Below are 19,629 nucleotides of genomic sequence, written 5' to 3' on the forward strand. Positions count from 1 at the left end.
GCGGGATACAAATTTAATAATTAAAAACAGTCTGGCACTACCTCTCTCTCTCTACACATGGGCAGCCCGATTCCTCTGGAAACTTTAGAAGTAGACAGGAGGGTATACAGTGGCTTGTTCCCATAGCTTGCAAGTCCCATAAGGTAAATTATGTGTTTTGTAAAGGCGTGCTGTGCTTTTTAACTTGGGGGGGGGGGAGAAATGTAGTCTTTTGCCATCATTCTGCTTTTATGGATACTTTGGTTATTTTGTATGTTTTCTAGAGAGCAATAGTTGTGGATCTTTCTGTGTTTGTGTTTAAGCCCTACTTAGGGAAGCATCTCAGCAGGAGTCACTAAAACATTCCCGGCTTGGTACTCAGGAAAAGGTTTGCTGGTGAATTATGAAGGTGGCAACATGGCTGGCAATAACCTAACTAAGAAAGTTGCCGGTGGAATGATGTATTTATTATCTAAACATTCTAGTGCTTTTTAATCCATAGACGCTGCAGTGGAGAGCTTGACATTACAGTGCGGAATTTTTAAGTCCTACCTCGAGGCAAATCTCATACTTACTAGCAAAAATGAAAGTGTGAAATGCTTTTTAATGTATATTTAACAACAGATAGTGTGGTGATTACTGATGTGTATTCTCCTTAGACTTTTCTCTTGCTATCGGAAGGCTGTGTTAAGAGACAACATTTTTACACATTTATGTTAGCTGCAACTATCAAATGTTTAAGAAATATTTGCAACTGTCCTTTATTTTATTTTTTTTAATGGCAGAAAGCCATCATATTTTAGCTCTAACCAAACTCAGATTATAGCCAATGGCTTGTAACACACCGGCTCCATGAGTCAAACGAGTGGGATTTGCCAAGGCTTTTGATGTGAGCTGGTGTAAAATTGAGTTTTAAATATTACTCTAGAAAAATAGTAAAATAAAACTTAATATTTTATAATGTACTACCTTTTTAAATTTCTGCCTGAGACAGTTTGAATTCCTAACAATGTATTTTTATTAATACACTCTCAGTTTAGTTGCATATTTTCCAAAAAGCACATTCTATTAAATTTCTATTAAATTTATTTACTTAAACATTTCCTATAGTGGCACAAGTACAGTCTTCTGCACTTGGAGCCTAGCTCTCAGCAAGAGTTCATCTCCCATTCTAATGAATGTTAAACAGTTACACAGCACAAAAGATCTTTGCTGTTAAACAGGCCCTATTGAAGGTATTTTAGATCACAAAGCCCCAGTAGTCTACATTTTTGTTTGCTTTGACATTATTAAACCACTCTGTTTCTTTAACTATGACTCTAATTAGTGCATTTGCATGGTAGCAAAGTTTGCTTTGTGGACCGACTTCTATGAACACAGTGTTTGCATGTAGTTTTTCTGAGCTTAGCGTTTGATGAGCAGCCAGCACAGCGCTTTCAATCGAAGTCGATAATTATGCAGAATCAATAAGGTTTTCTTCTTTTGTGTTTGTCTTTGTTGTTTCTTTGATATGGCCTCTAGGATGCTGCAGGCAAAGTGCTGGACCGCTGGGCCATCATGTCCAGGGAAGAAGAGATTATTACCCTTCAGCAGTTTCTGAGGTTCGGGGAAACCAAATCCATCGTGGAGCTGATGGCGATTCAAGAAAAAGAAGGGCAGGCAGTGGCTGTTCCATCTTCAAAGGCAGACTCAGACATAAGGACTTTTATTGAAAGCAATAATCGAACCAGGAGCCCGAGTCTCCTTTCTCACCTGGAGAACAGCAACCCTTCCAGCATCCATCATTTTGAAAACATCCCCAACAGCCTCGCATTCCTGCTTCCATTTCAGTACATAAATCCAGTCTCTGCCCCTCTGCTGGGTTTGCCACCGAACGGCCTCCTGATGGAACAGCCCACACTGAGACTGCGCGAGCCGAGCCTATCGACCCAGAACGAATACAATGAAAGCAGCGAGTCCGAAGTCTCCCCAGCACCTTTCAAGAACGAGCAGACATCCAGTAGGAATGCCTTGACCAGCATCACAAACGTAGAGCCCAAATCTGAGCCAGCGTCCGTGTCCCCCGTTCAGACGTCCACCCCTATCAACGATTTGTCCAAGCCGGAACATACGAAGAGCTCTTTCAGAATTCATAGGATGAGGAGGATGGGCTCCGCGTCGCGGAAAGGGAGAGTCTTCTGCAACGCATGTGGCAAAACCTTTTACGACAAGGGCACCCTCAAAATCCACTACAATGCTGTCCATCTTAAGATCAAGCACAGGTGTACGATTGAAGGCTGCAACATGGTCTTCAGCTCGCTCAGAAGTCGCAACCGTCACAGTGCTAACCCCAATCCCCGACTTCATATGCCCATGCTAAGGAACAATCGAGACAAGGATCTCATCCGCGCTACATCAGGCGCCGCTACCCCTGTCATAGCAAGTACAAAGTCCAGCCTAACGTTAACAAGCCCCGGCCGGCCTCCAATGGGTTTTACCACTCCCCCGCTAGATCCTGTGCTACAAAACCCTTTGCCTAGCCAACTTGTGTTCCCAGCTTTAAAGACTGTGCAGCCTGTTCCTCCTTTTTACAGAAGTTTACTTACGCCCGGCGAGATGGTGAGCCCTCCAACCTCATTGCCAACTAGCCCTTTAATGCCAGCAGCTGGCAACATAGAGCAGCTCCCTCTGCCGCCTTCAGAATCAACAGCCCCTGCGTTGATGATGCCCACGCAAGAGGCCAATGCTGAGCTTGCCCCTAAGAAGAAGCCAAGGAAGTCCAGCATGCCTGTCAAAATAGAGAAGGAAGTTATTGACACCGCCGATGAGTTCGATGACGAAGATGAGGATGTCAACGATAACCGGAGTGTGACTAACGATGGCGGTCATGACAATCACTGTCATTCTCAGGAAGAAATGAGCCCTGGGTTGTCTGTGAAAGACTTCTCCAAAAACGGGAGGAACAGGTGCATTTCGAGGACGGAGCTGAGAAGGGCAGATAGCATGACGTCAGAAGATCAAGAGCACGAGAGGGACTACGAAAACGAGTCGGAATCCTCAGAACCAAAACTGTGCGAGGAATCCATGGAAGGCGATGAACCCATGATGCATGAAAGAAACCACACATCCATGATGAACCACGACAGGCCAGATGAAAACCACCACGGCATTCCCCACCAAGATGAAGTTAAGGTGAAGGAAGAATTTACCGACCCTGCCTATGAGATGTTCTACATGAGCCAATATGGACTTTACAACGGAGGCAGCGCCAGTATGGCTGCCCTTCACGAAAGCTTCACTTCATCTTTCAACTATAACAGCCCCCAGAAGTTCTCCCCAGAGGGCGATTTGTGCTCAAGCCCAGATCCCAAGATCTGCTACGTGTGCAAGAAGAGTTTCAAGAGCTCCTACAGCGTGAAGCTCCACTATAGGAATGTGCATCTAAAAGAGATGCATGTCTGCACAGTGGCTGGTTGTAATGCTGCCTTCCCTTCAAGGCGAAGCAGAGACAGGTCAGTAAATACCGCATTTATTAACTGCTTTTTATTAACTTTGGTTTCAAGTTATATAAGCAAACCAAGCACATATTTTATGTAGAATGTGCACACGGTACACATATACGAATGACCTCTGTGCAGAGTGAGGGTTCATCTACACTTTGCTCCACACATACTAGACAAAGGTCTGGGGTTTCCAGGTCCAGGTGAGGGGCTTTGTCCCAACACTTTCCCGGGGGGGGGGGGAGAAGCAATTGCCATATGCTCCAATCCATCAGTAAAATGCAGGTTTCCCCAAGGAAAGCGCCAGGACAACACACACACGCAAAAAAACCAGCAACGCTCAGACACACCTGGAAAGCCCAGACCTGTGTCCAGAACAAAAGAGTGGATGAGCCTCAACATTATCTTCATTTCTATTTTTTATCTGGAATAATATACAAATATTTTGTCATCAACTTATGTAATGATAATAATACTGTGGAAATATAGTTTGAAATAGATTTTATTAGTACATGCAAATGTTTTTGGTGTGCTTGCACACTATATAGTGAGACTGCTGTGTGTATGGACCGCCCACTTCTTCTCCAAAGGAATGATTACCTGATACTTTAAGTGCTGTATCCCATATAAGTTATTTCTATACATACGACCTACAGTGTTGTCTAAGTTTAAAAGCAGGAGATATAAAACCTTTCCGCAGAGGCTGCCACTTGTCTTACATTCATTTTCTTCTTTCTTCAGCTTCCAAGTGAAGTGAAGTTAACCAAGAGTTCTTACTTAAAATGATCGAAAATTATATGCAGCGGGTAGTGGGGAAGCTCCTGTCAAATGTAGGCTAAAATAGATAGTGGTCATTTGGTGAAAATGTGCACCATTTCACATGGGAAAGCAATAGATATAGTATTAATGCTCAACGTGCATGATAATATTGATGGAGTGCACCCTTGGAGACCTGAACAAGGCCCCATTGAAATGTGTACACGAAGCAGAGCAGCAGTTTGTTGGGGGGGGGATGTTCTTTTGCACATGGGTCTGAGTTTTGTTCTCTGCATGTATGCATATCCCCATTCCGCCAGGTGAGCACTATGCGCCCAGATAAAGGGGAACTAAGGCATATTTTTCACCTTAATAACAGCCTTTCATTTCAGCAGGGCACTAGGATGATATCACACGGCAGTTATGCTACATCGGTTCTGAAAGAGTTCAGTTTAAACGGAAGCAGCTGGCCCTAAATGTTGTAGCTGCTTTTTAAGAAACAGAGTTCGCCTTTTTATTATTCCAAAAAGAAAAGTGTAATGTAGATGGAATTTGCCAAAGTGGGTCAGTGGCAGGTTAACATATTTATTCCATATTTATGGATTTAAACGCACACATATATCTGCATAGGGTTTCATTGAAAATGAAAATAAAAAATTAAGGTAGTAGATAGAAAAATTGGGACCATGATACGAAGACAGATACATCATTTAAATGCCACCATTTGGGCTGAATCCCTTAACTCCCACATACTAAAATTCTCAAGAAGGAAAGGACAGAATTTAGCAAACAAATCAAAATGGAGGACCAAACACTTCAATTCTGATTCACCACAACCTAGTTAAACAGATATATTTAGGATCTTTTCAGACTTTATGTTTTGTACATGCTAACTCAGGAAACTGTGGCGTGTTCTAAGTAACAAACTTCGATACGGTTTGATCCTGGATTAAGTGATTTGGATTAGAATAACTCACATTTTCCTAATGGGTGAAGGAGGAGGAAGAGGAAGGACGTGACTCCGATGCTCAGTCCATTTCATTTCTAATCACCTGAACATTTGTTTAGATAATTTGCTGAACTGGGCAGATGTGCAAAACTAGTTTTATCTCTGTTTAATGTGTTAAATGCGCTTTAATTTTAAGCACAATGCTAAGCTTGGCCAGGATCCCAAGAATAGTGAAACTCATTCCATTAGCCCAAAGAAACTTTACAGTTGTTTTTCTCCAACAGAAAATCCCCACGGGCAGGGGATGCTCAAAGGAAAACAAGTTAACAATTCCACTGAGTTAGTTCGAGCTCATTGTGTGACCTGATGAAGCTCTTTGGATCGTGATCTATGCTTACTTGAGAGTAAACCCTGGTGGAATTTTGGCAGCAGCCTGGCTTCTTTGTGTTGCAAGTGTCATTGTATGAACAATGATAACCAGTCTTCTAAGATCAGTTTGGCTCTGTGGTTATGAGAAGGTTTGTGTGGCAAAGCTTTCTTGGCCTCATGGACTTGGAGTCAAATGGTGTGCAAACAGAAAACGTATGTCCCCCCATTAAGTCAGGGGGGAGAAATAACCACGTCTATAATATTATTGTGTTCTTTGAAACATACAAAAAGGAGAACCTCGTGTATCAATAGAAAATGACTTTGGATAATATATTTAATTGACAGCAGTGTTGGATGGACAAAACAGAATCTGATAATGAAGTTCATATGCTGCCTATAATGTTATGATCCAAAGATTTAAAGCTCAAACAAAACCCCAATATTCTCTAGCAGCATTCTTCTAGCTAGTTTGTAAATAACAACTCAAAACAACAAATCTAGGATATGTTGACTCCCTAAATATAATGTATACTTCTGTATTATTCTAGCATACAGTGTAGCAGTTTTTTTCCTACTCAACCATGGAACAAAGTGCAAATGAAGTTTGTTCCTTAATTATTTCCTTTATAAACAGGTACACTGGGGTTCCAGAAATTAATCTGTGAACTTCAGAATAGCAAGGTCTTCATGTAGTGTGCATTGGAAAGCCTGCAAGATGGTTTTGGCTGAAGTGCTGTCGTTCGCCCTAGGAATTATAGACTTTGAACAACAGTCCACATTTCAGTTGCCTGCACAATCTGCCAATGCAACCTGTGTGTGTGTGTGTGTGTGTGTGTACACACACATACACACACACACACACTAGCAGGTTTCACAAAAGAGCTTGTTACTCAGTATTTCAGTATATGGTGCAGATAAACTATGACTGAAACATGAGTGTGAAAGAATTAGTCAGCGATCTTAGAGCTGCTCCTACATTTCTGGAAAAACTCACATGCCAGTGTATAAATGCATTTGAAAGCAGGGCCTGCTTTTCATGGTTAGTTCTTTATATTGACATTATGCCAGTCATTACCTCCAGATAGTGCGGTGAGCGTTTGAGGTAAAATCGTAGCCCAGTGAGCTTTTCTGTAATTTAAGGTATTCTAGTTGACCTTCTTGGAGATTGTTTCTTAAATGAACTCTTACAGAGGAAGCCCATTAAATGCCTAGCCCTTCAGGTAGCAAGGAAGACCTTGAAGATGTAAACCAGTGTATAGTGCCTTATTGACTCCACTGCCAAATAAGTGGAATAATAACACTGAGTGGAGAACTTATTTCAGTCATCTTAATGGGCTGTTAACTTTAGAACCCAATTATAGCCATTTCAGCACTAATTGCTGTACCAAAAATGTGAAACATCCACCCTAATGTGCACATGAAGAATGTCACATTTTAACACCATATTTAAGACGGTGTTTGACTGAGCACCTTCATGGAAATAATACTGAGTATTCTTTTAAATACTCTGGTAAACTCGCCGGCTTATGAAGTGTCCTTTAACGATGCCGTTTCAAACAGTTGTCACTCTGCAGGGGAAGAACCAAGGAATGGAGGTTCCACAAAGCATTCTTTAAATGTTTAGTATCCTCCTATGACAAAAGAGGCTTCATTGTTAATATGGATATTAAGTATTTCACTTGAAGTATTTTTGTTTCTCACAGCAACAGCTAGTTCATTGGGAACTGCACAATCAAATTCCCACCAATCAAGGTATGGGGGCCTGTCATTCATAGCATCCTTTACCCTCTCCCCTGCCAGTTCTGGAATTAGGCAAGCAAGGGAACCCATTGACAACGATGTTTGAAAAGGAATCTTTCCAAAGCTATATCTTCTATAAATCGTTTTCCTGGACTATTCTGTCCCCCCCCCAAAAAAAATGAATTTCTCTTCCCAACCTTCAGTTTTAGCCTTTCTGCCCTTTCCCCTCATGTCAAAAGGTAGCAGAAACATTATTGACAATCAGCAATGGCAAACGACAATGTCTCAAGACTATAGAACAACCCTAAGAAAAATGAAAGAGGGCAATAGCAGAAATGGGAAAGATATGTCATTTTAGGCAGACAGATGAGAAATAAGTATAGAACTGTTACAGCCCTCCTATCCTTTGCCTTTTGAGGCTTTTGCATGCAGAAATACGACCATGTTTAGAATACTCTGTGGCCAAGGCAGGGCAACTCTCATCCATGGGGATCAGTGATTTCCTCCAGGCCTTCTACAGACAAGTGACAAAAACCTTTGGATCAAACTGTCAGGCTTCTCCCCTCTTGTAAGAACTCAGTCCTGCCTAGTATTAAAGAAGAGCTACACAACTTTGTAGCCCATCAGCTGTGCACTTCAATGTACAAGGCGCACAGAGAACCTCTGTTTTTAATTTCCTCCTTGAGACTGCAGTTGCAAGGAGATTTCAGGTAAAGGACCACACTTTATGGGTTGTGGGCTACATTTGCCTTGGTGGGACACAAGCTGTATTGACAAGCTTTAAAATGAATGAAAGTTGCTCCTTTCTTTTTTTTATCAGCCCAAGACCTGCTAAAGTTAATATCCATTTTCTATTGCTATCAGCAATTGACAATGAAAATCTTTCTTTCTTTCTTTTTACTTTGGGTCTGGTTACTTCATGTTACTTCACTTTTTATTTCCCAAATTTATGTAAAATACATGCACTTCCAACTGCTGCAAGTTGCAAAGAAAGGAACTTTATGCTTTGCCTTTCTTTGAGTGAAGGATGCTAATTGTTGAAGTTTGTTTTTAAATTTTCGCAGAACCAAAAGCATGTGTGTTTGTCTGCAAGGTGGGAAAGGTGATTGAGCCCCATGAATAAATTTAAAAACAAAATAATATTTGCTCAGGGTGACTTATAAATAAATATGAGGCAACTATTGGTGCCAAGTGTGATTCTGCCATTAGGTTGCTAGTTAAATCAGTCCAGATTTAAACTTGTAAACTCCTTGATTTGTATGGAGAAAGACATCTGTATTTGGTTTATTAAAACCTGCTGATGTTTCCAGAACTAAATTTGTGTGCAGATAGGCCTCTGGGTGGTTATATCAAGAAAGCGGAAGCATATACAACTTGCTCATCTAGTTACCTGACTTCCAGCCCTGTACAGGTGTGCTTGAATAAATTAACATCAAATACCTCTGATGAGCCACTGCATACATTATCAACAAAGGTGAAGATGTGAAAACATGCTACCTGCCTCCTGTTATCACCTCTTCAACACAACAGCAACCCCCCCCTTTTCCCAACCATCCCGCTATGTTTGGAAACTTATAAAGCAAACTTTTTGAGATTGCTTTTCCAAGAAATGTACGCAATTTGGGGATCCCATAGCTACAAAAAAGAAGGTACTTTATACTAGTTTGTAGTTGCCTTAAATCTATTTTCAGTTGGCTGTGGCTTCCAACTCTGTAGATGAAGACATAGTGTATAGCTCTTTGGGCCATAATTTCATCAGACAACTTTTAATATTTATTGAAACTGTGTTTTTCTTTCTTTAAAAAAAGATACCTAGACTTCAGTTGGTGCCCTAACTAGTGGCCCATTCAACTGGTTAATGGGCACTGCTCTGCAGGCCTAGGAACTAGTTTCTTGTCTTGGAGAATCTACCATACAGACCAAACTTTCTTTTTATTTACTAATGTCTTCCTCAGTTAACTTCATTGCTATCTTCATTGGGGGGGGGGGAGATTCAGAAGTAGATTCAACCATAATGTCTATCATTATTACTGCAACTACTACCATTATACTGTCGTTTTCAGAACTCTCTTGGTTTGAAAATGGCTCTGAATCCCATTGTAATTTTAGACTCCCTATGGTACTAAGACTTTACAAGGGCTGGCAAATAATAAATCCAGCACAAAGTTTTTCATCCAGTGACCTTGGCAAATCCCTGTTTCTATTGAATAAAGGCATATCTGGTTGAACATGAGTTCCTTAGATACTCCCCATCGGTCCCCCTTGAACATTGTCCTGGTCACATGGCTGCTCATTCGCAAACTGTTCTCAGGTAGCATTCATATATATATATATATATTTAAGTGCACTATTAACTGCATCTAAAAGTGTCATATAAAATGTAAAGCACTATCACTTTAAATGCAGCTTGAGACCTCCTTGAAAGGGGGAAAATATCAGTGTGTTTAAGTTGGCTGAAATCAATTATCTTCACAAAGGTATGCAGAGATATAATGAAGTTGATAGAAAAGCTGATTGTTCTGTATGTGTTTGCAGTGTTAGAATAGTATCTAAATCCACAACTAGATGCAACTTAACTGTAACCAGGCAATTTTAAAACAATGCAACCCTGTCAAATAAATTGATATTGCAGGAAAGTTAAGCTAAAGCATGGTGTTAATTGCTTTTCTCAGAGAGCTTCAGGTGCCTTTCTTGAGAAATAATGAAGACCATATACGCTGGTGCAGAAGAAGAAAGAAATGGGAATTGTGAAAAAAGAGGGGTTTTGCTAAGGCTAAATATATGCTATCCTGTAAAGATTAGGACAGTCAGCAGAGATAAGAGACAGATTAAAAGCACTTGTTAAACAAAGCCATGCGCGAAGGAAATCTTTACCAGAATCCATGTGTTGCACACTCATTATTACAGATGAGAATTTCTTGTATGACTGAACCATATGGCCATTATGTGGCTTTTCCAGAAGTAGCTCCCAAGAACTGTTTTCCTCTTGGTTTTTAGCTTTGCAAGTGCATCATCTGTCCCAACCCTCCCCCTTTCCCTTTTAAAAAGAAAATTAGCAGAAAATTAAGGCCAGCTATGGCAGCTTTTAGAAACTCAATATTTACCTGGCAGTTTACCATTTAGTGAAGTGTGCCGTAGCAGTTATTACCCTATTAGAGAGAGAAAGATTATTGGATAGAGCTGTAGTATCTTCAAAACCAGTCTGAGAGGAGAATCATAGAGATGGAGATAGCAGCCCATTTGTTGACATTTCAGTGGTGAGCACTATCCACAAGATTTGAAACCAATCTCTTTTCTGTTTTCTAGGAACAAGGATTTGTAAATAGATACTCCGCTATGAATGTTTAAAAGAAAACTTCCCTTAGCACAAAAAGTGAGGTAAATTCTTTTAAAGCCCTTTTTGATCATGAAATCATCGTCGGCGGTTCGCTATGGCCAACAGACCAGAAATAAACCATACAGTACACAAAAATATTAAATATGAGACAAATACAGGAATGTAACTTAACAGCAGCAGCTCAGTTACATACAAAATAGCAAATAACTTGGGGTTATGCCTTATCTTTTTTAAACCACAAACAAACAAACCAATCAATCCCTATTGTACTGTGAAACAATTTAGCTTTCTTGTGGGCTCTCTGGCACAAGTTGAAATGGGGCAGGAATAGCTGGATCTGTCAGAGGAGGAGGACCATGAGGGTTTTTTGGGGGGTGGGGGAGCTCTGGTGGTGATGGAGAAGAGGGTCTCATGCCACTGTGGCTGGGCACCTCTATAAGACAAGGGGAGTTAGCTGGCTAGGTCCTGATCTGCCGCATGAGAACAGGCAGCTGGCAGAGCCAAGTAAGGGAGAGGCAGAGGGCTGGACACAGATTCTGCCACCAAGGCACACAGCCCCCACCCAGGTAGGAGCAATCCTTTGCAAGTGCAGTCCTCTTGCCCGGAACAAGAACTGCACAAATGGCTGGTCCCATCCCACTCTTTAAAAGCAGAGGAGGAAGAGCACACCCACTCGCTGGGACAATGTATTCACTGGTTCTGTGTCCTAGAATTGTGCTTACAAGTTGTTGAACTTTGCATACTGCCCTTCTTGCTGAATTTGAGACTGTGCTCTGACTTCACCAACAAAGCTGTTGGGATTTCCAGAGCCGAGAAACCAAGTCTTTTGTTCAAGGACTGAAGCTAGGGCAGCTTTTTAAAATGTAGCTTTCTCCCATAAGAAGTAGTTATTACTGCCTTTACGAAGAAGAAAGCAAGGTTTTAAAAAGCTTTCCGTTTGCCCAAACTAGTCTTACTGCAAAAACCTATCCGTAGGTTGCATTGCAAATGTGTATTTGTTTCTGAGGGGTGAAACAGAGGAAGGTGAGCAGGATAGGATTTAGTTAGGTAGAATGTTGCATTAGTTCATTAATTTCCGCAATCTTCCCAAATTTAAACCTCTTGCGTCAGACTGTATGATCTGAAGAGCAAGTTGTAAATTCAGAATAAAAAGTTGTTATACTAGGCCTTCTGCTTTATGAAGTTCCTCACTTCTTGTATTAACTGCTTTCCAGCTGAGCCCTTTTCTCTTATCTGCTTTTCTTTCCTTTGGAAAACTCTCGGCCCGTGACTAAACTTGAGAGAGTTTTCAGCTAAAGGAGAAAGGAGAAAAGAGTTAATGTTTATACCTGGCTATTTCAAGTCATGTTTTTTGAAAAGAACAAGTCATCTTTAAATCCACTTTTTTTAATATACTGACCGCCATCGATCTTGTTTCATACAAGTAAGGAAAAGAACAAGTTGGATCAGTTAGCTGGGCCCTTGATGTGGGACAAAGATCCATTAGCGATCACACAGTGAGAAAAGGAGCCAGGTTGTTAGTAGAGGGGACAGCCCCTCCTCACTGGGGAACCTCTGAGGTCTGATCGCCAGATATAGAAGCAGCACTAATTCTACAGCCTTTTTAGCCTGTTCCGTCACAAAGAGGGCACAGCTGGGTCACTCGGCTCACTAGTAATTGTGTTTTACAGACTTCTAAAGCAATTGGCTCAGTCAGTCCCAATTCAATAAAAGTGGAGAGCGAGAGCACTTTTGTTCTATTTTTTTTTACTTGAAATTATTTCATTCAGCAGTCTGTCTTTTTTATTACCAGGACTTGACATTAGCACTCCAAGCTATATTAGCATCCATTTCAGCAGTTCAGTAATGGTATTAAAAAAACACTTAACTTCAACGGTGAATGGTTGTATGACAGTGCCATAAAAATCCACATTAAAAAAAACTTATGTATTTGTCCCTGCAATTCCCCCCCTCACTTGTTTAACCACTTCAAAACTGTGCTGTCATTTGCAAAAAAACTTTTTGCTCTGACGGAAACCCAAGAGAGACCAGCTCAACTGCTCTCCTAGCCCCCTCATTTCCCAGAAGTGGGGAGAAATGAGAGCAATTTAAAGGGAAATAAAAATAAAAATCCAGGAGCCCAAATGTCTGTTGTTTAGGAACTGGAGAGAAATAACCCTCCATTTACCACATCTGTTCCAAAACATACTGATGTCAATGAGTATTTGCCTGTTGGGTTCAATAGGTAATTAAAACAGAAGCCAACCAAGAAAGGACTAATAAACTCAAAATACCTGAGGTAAAAGTGTTTGGCACCTTACGCCTTCGTGGGACTTATTTTGAACCCAGCACTCTCTCAGTACTTGGAATGAGACCTTAAGTACCTTGGCAATGCGTGGTGCTCATAAATGACAACATTAGGTTCTAAATTTTGATTAAACCTTCTGTAATTAATCAATGGTAGATATGAAGCAGTTGTTGGGGTCCAGAGCTGCAAAATGCTCGAGACATAAAACATTACAAAGTAATTAGAGTGCTCTCCTTCACTAGAGAAAGGATTGCCTTCAATAAAGAGGTAAATGATAGCACCGTGTTTATTGTGGACGTAGGCAGCCAGTGCAATATGATAAACTGCAGGAGATACACATATCAGTAATCATCTGCATTATTAGTGTCATTAATCATAATTCTAAAAATATGACAGCAGCCGCCAACTTTTGACCAATTTTCCTTCTGCCTGTTGGCCGTTATAACTTCACTAATAGACCGCAGAGCTCCTGTGTGTGTGGCAGTTTTGCATTGAGAATGGAAGGTTAATTATATTTCAGCTGCTGATTCCTTCTCTCCTTGGAAAAGCCTTAGCACTTTGACAATCCCAGGAGCTTGCTGCTGTTAAACCGGTAAAACTTCTTTATTGAAATTTTCTTTGTTGGTCAGGAGTGAGTAGATGTTTCAAATGAGATATAAGCGCCAGGCTGGGACGGTTGCTCACCATTCTTGCTGTAAAGTAATCTTTGGAAGCCAAGCTGAATTCATACTTCCCTCTTTGCTTGGCCTCCGGTGGGTAGGTATTTCTCTTTTTTTCTTTTAAAAAAATGGCTCTCAGAATTTAATAACCAATAGCAATAGTGAGCATGGAACAATTTCGTGGGATCCCAGTGCTTCAATCCGGAGCTGGTGCAGATACCCTAGTGGTGGCAATCAGCCACTGAAGCACAGCTAGACAACTACTGAAAATATCATAAGAAATAATGTATGTGTGTGTGTGTGTGTGTGTGTGTGTGTGTGTGTGTGTGAGAGAGAGAGAGAGAGAGAGAGAGAGAGAGAGAGAGAGAGAGAGAGAGAGAGAGGGCACTTATAACAAGCACAGTGTGATTGAAGTATTGCCAACGTCCAATTGGAGTCCAAGACACCTTTGGATTAGGGAGGAGCTTGAGCAGGAGGGGGGGGGAAATCACCCAGATTTGAGGTTGGATGCTAAGATAAGGAAGTTCATGGAAGGAAAGTTTCCCCACCTCCTCCTTCTCCACATTACATTCTGCATTGTTCAGGAGCTGCCGTCGCCCCCCATCCTGCAGACAGTGTAGGTGCCTTCAATGGGGGGAAATTGGCAGGGAGACATTTCCCCACGAACTTCATTTAGTCAATTTATTTTGGAACCCAAGCCAAAGTAACTCTGATTCAAGAATGCTTGACTTCCACATTCCATATGACTTCAAATGCAGTCCACGTGTTATCCACGTGTTAGGTCCTTATCCTAAATTAACAAGTAGCCCATAGCACAATACCAACTTATCCAACTGAAAATGACGTCAGTTTTAGGAGTATTTCTCCAAGATTTAATTTCACACCTAACCCAGGGGGGTTATATTGTAAAACCTGTTACCATTATACTCATTTTGGTTTGTAATAGGAGGGCATTATCTCAGATAGGCATGCATGTTCACCACACCTTGACTGTAGCATATAGTAATAGCTTACATTCGTGGGCTGAAGTTTGGCTCGTGAATGTATGCTACAATCACATGATATGGAAAGCTGAACTGTGCTGTTCACCTGATCAAGCAGCACAGTTCCCCTTGTCATATCATCTTGCAGCACAAGTGCTTTTTCGGTGGAGGAAGTTCACGCATTTCACTGTGAGTCATAAAAGAGAGAATTATCAACTGATGGGCATGCATGTGTGAGCAGTCTCCTTTTCAACCGTTTCGTTTCAAAGTTCTGCATATATCCAGCATTTAATTCAATGTGCATTCCAATGTGTGCTGCAAAGTCTCCAAGCCTGCTAGGAGCAAGGTTATGCCGGAGACTTTATATGCTTTAGTTGCTTTACATGAACATTGTAATCACTGGTTCATGGGTCACGGAGAGTCAACAATCACTTAAAGGGATTTGCACCACAGTGAACCAAAATAGTCACATAGCATCACAGGGACATCTATTTTTTCGAGGTTGTCATTCTTTTTAATATAAAATAATAATTTTTATCTTCTATATGACCCTTTAGCAGAGCTCCTAGCAGAGCTGTTTACAAAAAAAAGAGAGGCACAAAATATATCACAGCCTATATATTTCCCTAGCCTGCTCCTTTGGAATGGGGGAAGAAGGATCACAGACCTTGCCTAAGTGCTGTGTTGGAACACAAGTACATTGTGGGTGGCATTCCAATACAGCACCACAAAACCATTGTTAGGGTTTTGCTTTTTCAGTTGAGCAGTATATAAATTATGCGAAATAATAATAGGCAGACAAGTCAACTTAAAAATAGCAAAGACTGGGATTTGGGGCATTTATTTATTATTCGTTCGCCAACCAGTAAACAAGGTGGCACCAGACTCAGTTCAGAGATTCCCAAACAGTTGTAACAAATGCCTGCTTGGATGTTCTGATAAGAAAGGGGAGGAGGAAGTTTGGATTAAATATTTCATTTTAAAAATCACTCTCACTTCAAAATACGTTCCGATAAATAAATCTCAGGAAGTTGTTATTCATTAAGAAGGAATTTTGCTTTTCGTGGATAGCCTATAAAAAAAAGCCACCGGAGTTATGTTCCACAGGTACGTATGAAGCTTTCGTGCGTAGATGAAAAACCTCGATAATGGCAGCGGCCTGATCATACCAAGCAATGAGGTCTGTGAAGCTGGCCTGCCTAAATCGCTGCTGTCTTCTATATCAGAGAAAAATGGTTGGTAAATGTTGATAATTTTTGGTCAATATTTTTTGTTTAAATTTTCTAGACCAGTTTGCATCCAGGCAGCTGGTAAAGCGTGAGGTTGACGTGTCACAATGAAACTTACAGGTGCTCCTGAATAACTCTGGCAACTATCGCCAGTGGTTATGCTTCCTGTTTGTAATGCCTTTTGATCTTTTAATGAACAACAATAGTAATATATTCAGAATGTGCCTTGACCTTGATGCTTGTGAGCACATGCAGCTGTTGGAAAAAATGTAATTCTGTTCACACCGTAAGAGCCATCTCATTTAACACCTCAACAGGTATGTACTGAATTACCAGGCTGTTCTGGAGTGCTCTCAGCTCTTACTTCTACAACAGAACTGCACAAGCAGATGGCATGGCAGGCAGAAAACCCCACACTAAAACCCCTTGCATGACCTGCCCAAACGTCATAATATCATTATCGGCAGAAGCGTGCATTCCTTGGTGATAACAAATTGCTTTTCCTTTTACTCTGCATTTTGTATGCAAAAGTCTTGGCCGCCCCTGCCAGCAGCCCAATAATTCTTGCTAACATCTTCCGAGTTACAGCATTTATAAAGTTGCAAAGTGGGGTAAACAAACCATCTGTTTGGCTTTGCCATATATGTCATGCTCTCTTATTAGCATATTACGATTCATTTAGTAAACAAATTTGGTGATTTTGTTCATGTCAAAGTCAGAGGGAGCTTGAAGATGATTAACATTCCTGGGACGGGCGCATTAATACATTGCTTCCTCTGCAAAGTTAAGTGGCTTCTCGGGAGAATCGCCCCTTGTTGACAAGATGAGACTGTCAATTTTGTTTGCCTGCCACATTAGGGGCCATAAGGGGATGGCAAGCTCTGAGAATGAGGAACGGTGGAGGCAGCATCATTCACTGCGAATTGAGAAAAGAAGTCTAATTCTGATAAATGGTCGACCCCAATACATCCTACCTGTTATTACAACAGACGTGCCGTATCTGTGCAGTAAATTAGTTAAACCCCTAAAGAGTTTGGTGAGAGCTTATCTTCAAGTGAATAATTTGAGAGGAGAGGGAGCTGTCTTCGTGACCAGTGTGAATGATTTGTTTCATATTGAAAGGGATGGGAATGACTGGGCTCCACGTTTAATTTGCAAGAATTTGCTTGTCCTTTTATTTCCTGCATTTAATAAGCACTTCTTTACTTCTTCTTCTTCTTCTTCTTCTTTTCTTTTCTTTTTTTAATAGGTGCTGAACTGTATTTTACCTTTTGGATTTTCTTCCTATGAAAGGTTAATATTTTCTCAGATTCTATGCAATTCATAAAAAAGCTTTAGAAACAAATGTCACTTGTGCTGCTGGAGTAGAATGTTTTGCATTTCACTGGGCAGCCAAGTAGTGCCCTGTGTACAGCCACTGCTCTGAAACGTTGGCAATTGGGGGGGGGCTGCCATTAAGCATCACCAGTTATGGACACAACAGATGCTACATACATGCACACAGCAAAATATGAAGATATACTCTTCAGGCTTCTGTGGGTAGCCCAATTTTTCAGTGCAAGAAAAGGCATTGGGAAGAGAAGATTAGGAAATAAGAAAGTTTTGGTTTCCAGTTTTTAGGTAAAATCAGCCCAAATGCCATATCTGCTCACAATCGTGTCAAAGGAGTTGAGGGCTTCCTTCTGTTTAAAGGAAACACCAGGATTTAACTCATAAATTTGCATACTTATTTTGTTCGTTCTGATGTTTCCATTTAGATTTCATGCAAGACTGTAGCTGAGGGAGGGATCCTTCCCCCCTTTGTGGAAATTCCCTGCCTGAATTTTCAGCTTCTGGGAATAAAAGCGGCTCCCTAGCTCCCTTACATTTGCGGAAACCTAAGGAGAGGCATAATAGGCAACATTGTGCCAGATTATTCAGTATAAATTCAACCTGCACCCACCTTTCATTGTGTTGGCCAATGAATGCAAAGCACTGGGTTACCTGATAAAAGTCAGTGTGGTGTAGTGGTTAAGAGCGGTAGACTTGTAATCTGGGGAACAGGGTTCGCGTCTCCGCTCCTCCACATGCAGCTGCTGGGTGACCTTGGGCTAGTCACACTTCTCTGAAGTCTCTCAGCCCCACTCACCTCACAGAGTGTTTGTTGTGGGGAGGAAGGGAAAGGAGAATGTTAGCCGCTTTGAGACTCCTTTGGGTAGTGATAAAGTGGGATATCAAATCCAAACTCTTCTTCTTCTTCTGATAAGCACTCGGTCTTGGTTTTAAATTTTATTAAAGAAACTGTTAACCTTTAAAATAAGGATAGGGAACCTATTGCCCTCTAGATGTTATTGGACTTGCAACTTCTTTCATCCCTGGCCATTGAGCAGGCTGGTGTTTCAGTCCAACAACATTCGGAGGGCCTCAAGGTTAGCCACCCTTGCTTTAAATCGTATTTGGCAACCATAAATTATTTTCTGGCTATTCTGTAATTATTCTCCTCCCCTTTGGGCCTCCCTCACTACAAAACATCTGACTATTGAATATTTAAATGCATAGTGGATCATAGCTTTGGCTTACACATTTTCCCACAAGCTAAGCTTTGTTTTGAATTTCAGGCCAAAGTAAACATACGGTACAAGCATAAACAAGGCAAAGACAAAACTCCATCACTTTTTTGGGGGGGGGGGACAACGGGATACCATTAGTTTTATATGCATATAGACAGAACCATAGAGTGCTTCCAGTAGTGCTTGGAGTTTGTACTCCAAAAAGAGAAAGGGTCGTTTTGGAGATGAAGGCTCTTTGCATAGCTAGTCAAAGTTATGTAACCCACTTGAATACATCTTCAGATACAGGGTACATACACTCACAGAAGGCAAAATCAGAAAAAAAATTTTTTAATTAAATCCCTAAATACTTCAACATTAAATACGAAATAATAGTGCTCTGTCAATTTCTTTCACGCAGTACATCACAAGAGCCTTCAGTAAGGTTCTTCCTAATAAAACTACCTAGGAGTATATATTTTTCCCCCTTGTTTTCTCTTGTGGGCTGAAGAATCAGGCACTTCCAAGGACAGCCATCCCATTTCCCCTCTGGAGGAAGAGATGTTTGAAAGGCCTTGCCAGCCAGATGGAGTGGAGGAAGGCAAATGATTATTGGTTGTTTGGCTTGGGGAGGGGGCGGGCAAATGTGCCAGAAAGTCTTTTCATGGGGCATAGGAAGGTACAGTGGTACCTCTACTTACGAATTTAATGCGTTCCAAACGCACATTTGTAAGTAGAAAAAAAATTGTAAGTCGAATCCCATAGGAATGCATTGGGAGAAAAAATTCGTAAGTAGAAAAAATCCTATTTAAACCGCATCCAAGATGGCGGACGGAGCTCCATTCGTAAGTAGAAACATTCGTAAGTAGAGTTATTCGTAAGTAGAGGTACCACTGTAGATGTTTCACAAAGTGGTGGACCTGCCTTAGCTGCCCTCCCTGCTGATACACGGCCCTTGCATTGTGTATATGTACCATGAATGTACCATGAATGGCTGAAATCGGGTGTCCGTCTTTATTTAGCAAAAATTATATACTGCTTGATTGTTTAAAAGGGAGGCCTCTTAAGCAGCTGAAACTTCTTAGGACTGCTGAAAGTCTCAGGCAAGTTTTCCCTTTTCTCGCGAGGAAGCCTATTCAGCATAAGGGAATTTCCCTTTTAAAAAAGGGGGAGAACTTGACAGCTATGTATCTGAAATCTCAGAGATATACCAATACTCAGCTAAATGTGAGCAGCAGCCTTCAGACAAACACACTTGGGCGTATGTTGGGGTTAGGGTTGGGGGGTCGCTTAGGAGAATTTATCTGAAATTGTCAGTATCCATATGTGGATGT

General features: G+C 41.1%; 1 protein-coding gene across 8 annotated transcripts in view; it reads left to right on the forward strand.

Annotated features, from left to right (window-relative positions):
* The window catches only part of BNC2 (basonuclin zinc finger protein 2), a 394,027-nt gene that overhangs the window by 356,384 nt on the left and 18,014 nt on the right, over positions 1 to 19,629 (forward strand). For 6 of the 8 annotated variants that reach the window (XM_035140457.2, XM_035140455.2, XM_060268829.1 and 3 more), the window contains one exon: positions 1,501 to 3,470. In XM_035140457.2, the coding sequence (XP_034996348.1) occupies positions 1,501 to 3,470 (1,970 nt within the window). Of the gene's footprint in view, positions 1 to 1,500; positions 3,471 to 7,235; positions 17,930 to 19,629 lie in introns of those variants that run through there. The other 2 variants (XM_035140462.2, XM_035140461.2) reach the window with 2 other exon arrangements.

This window comes from Zootoca vivipara, chromosome 16 (genome assembly GCF_963506605.1).
Source record: "Zootoca vivipara chromosome 16, rZooViv1.1, whole genome shotgun sequence".
Classification (NCBI taxonomy): domain Eukaryota; kingdom Metazoa; phylum Chordata; class Lepidosauria; order Squamata; family Lacertidae; genus Zootoca; species Zootoca vivipara.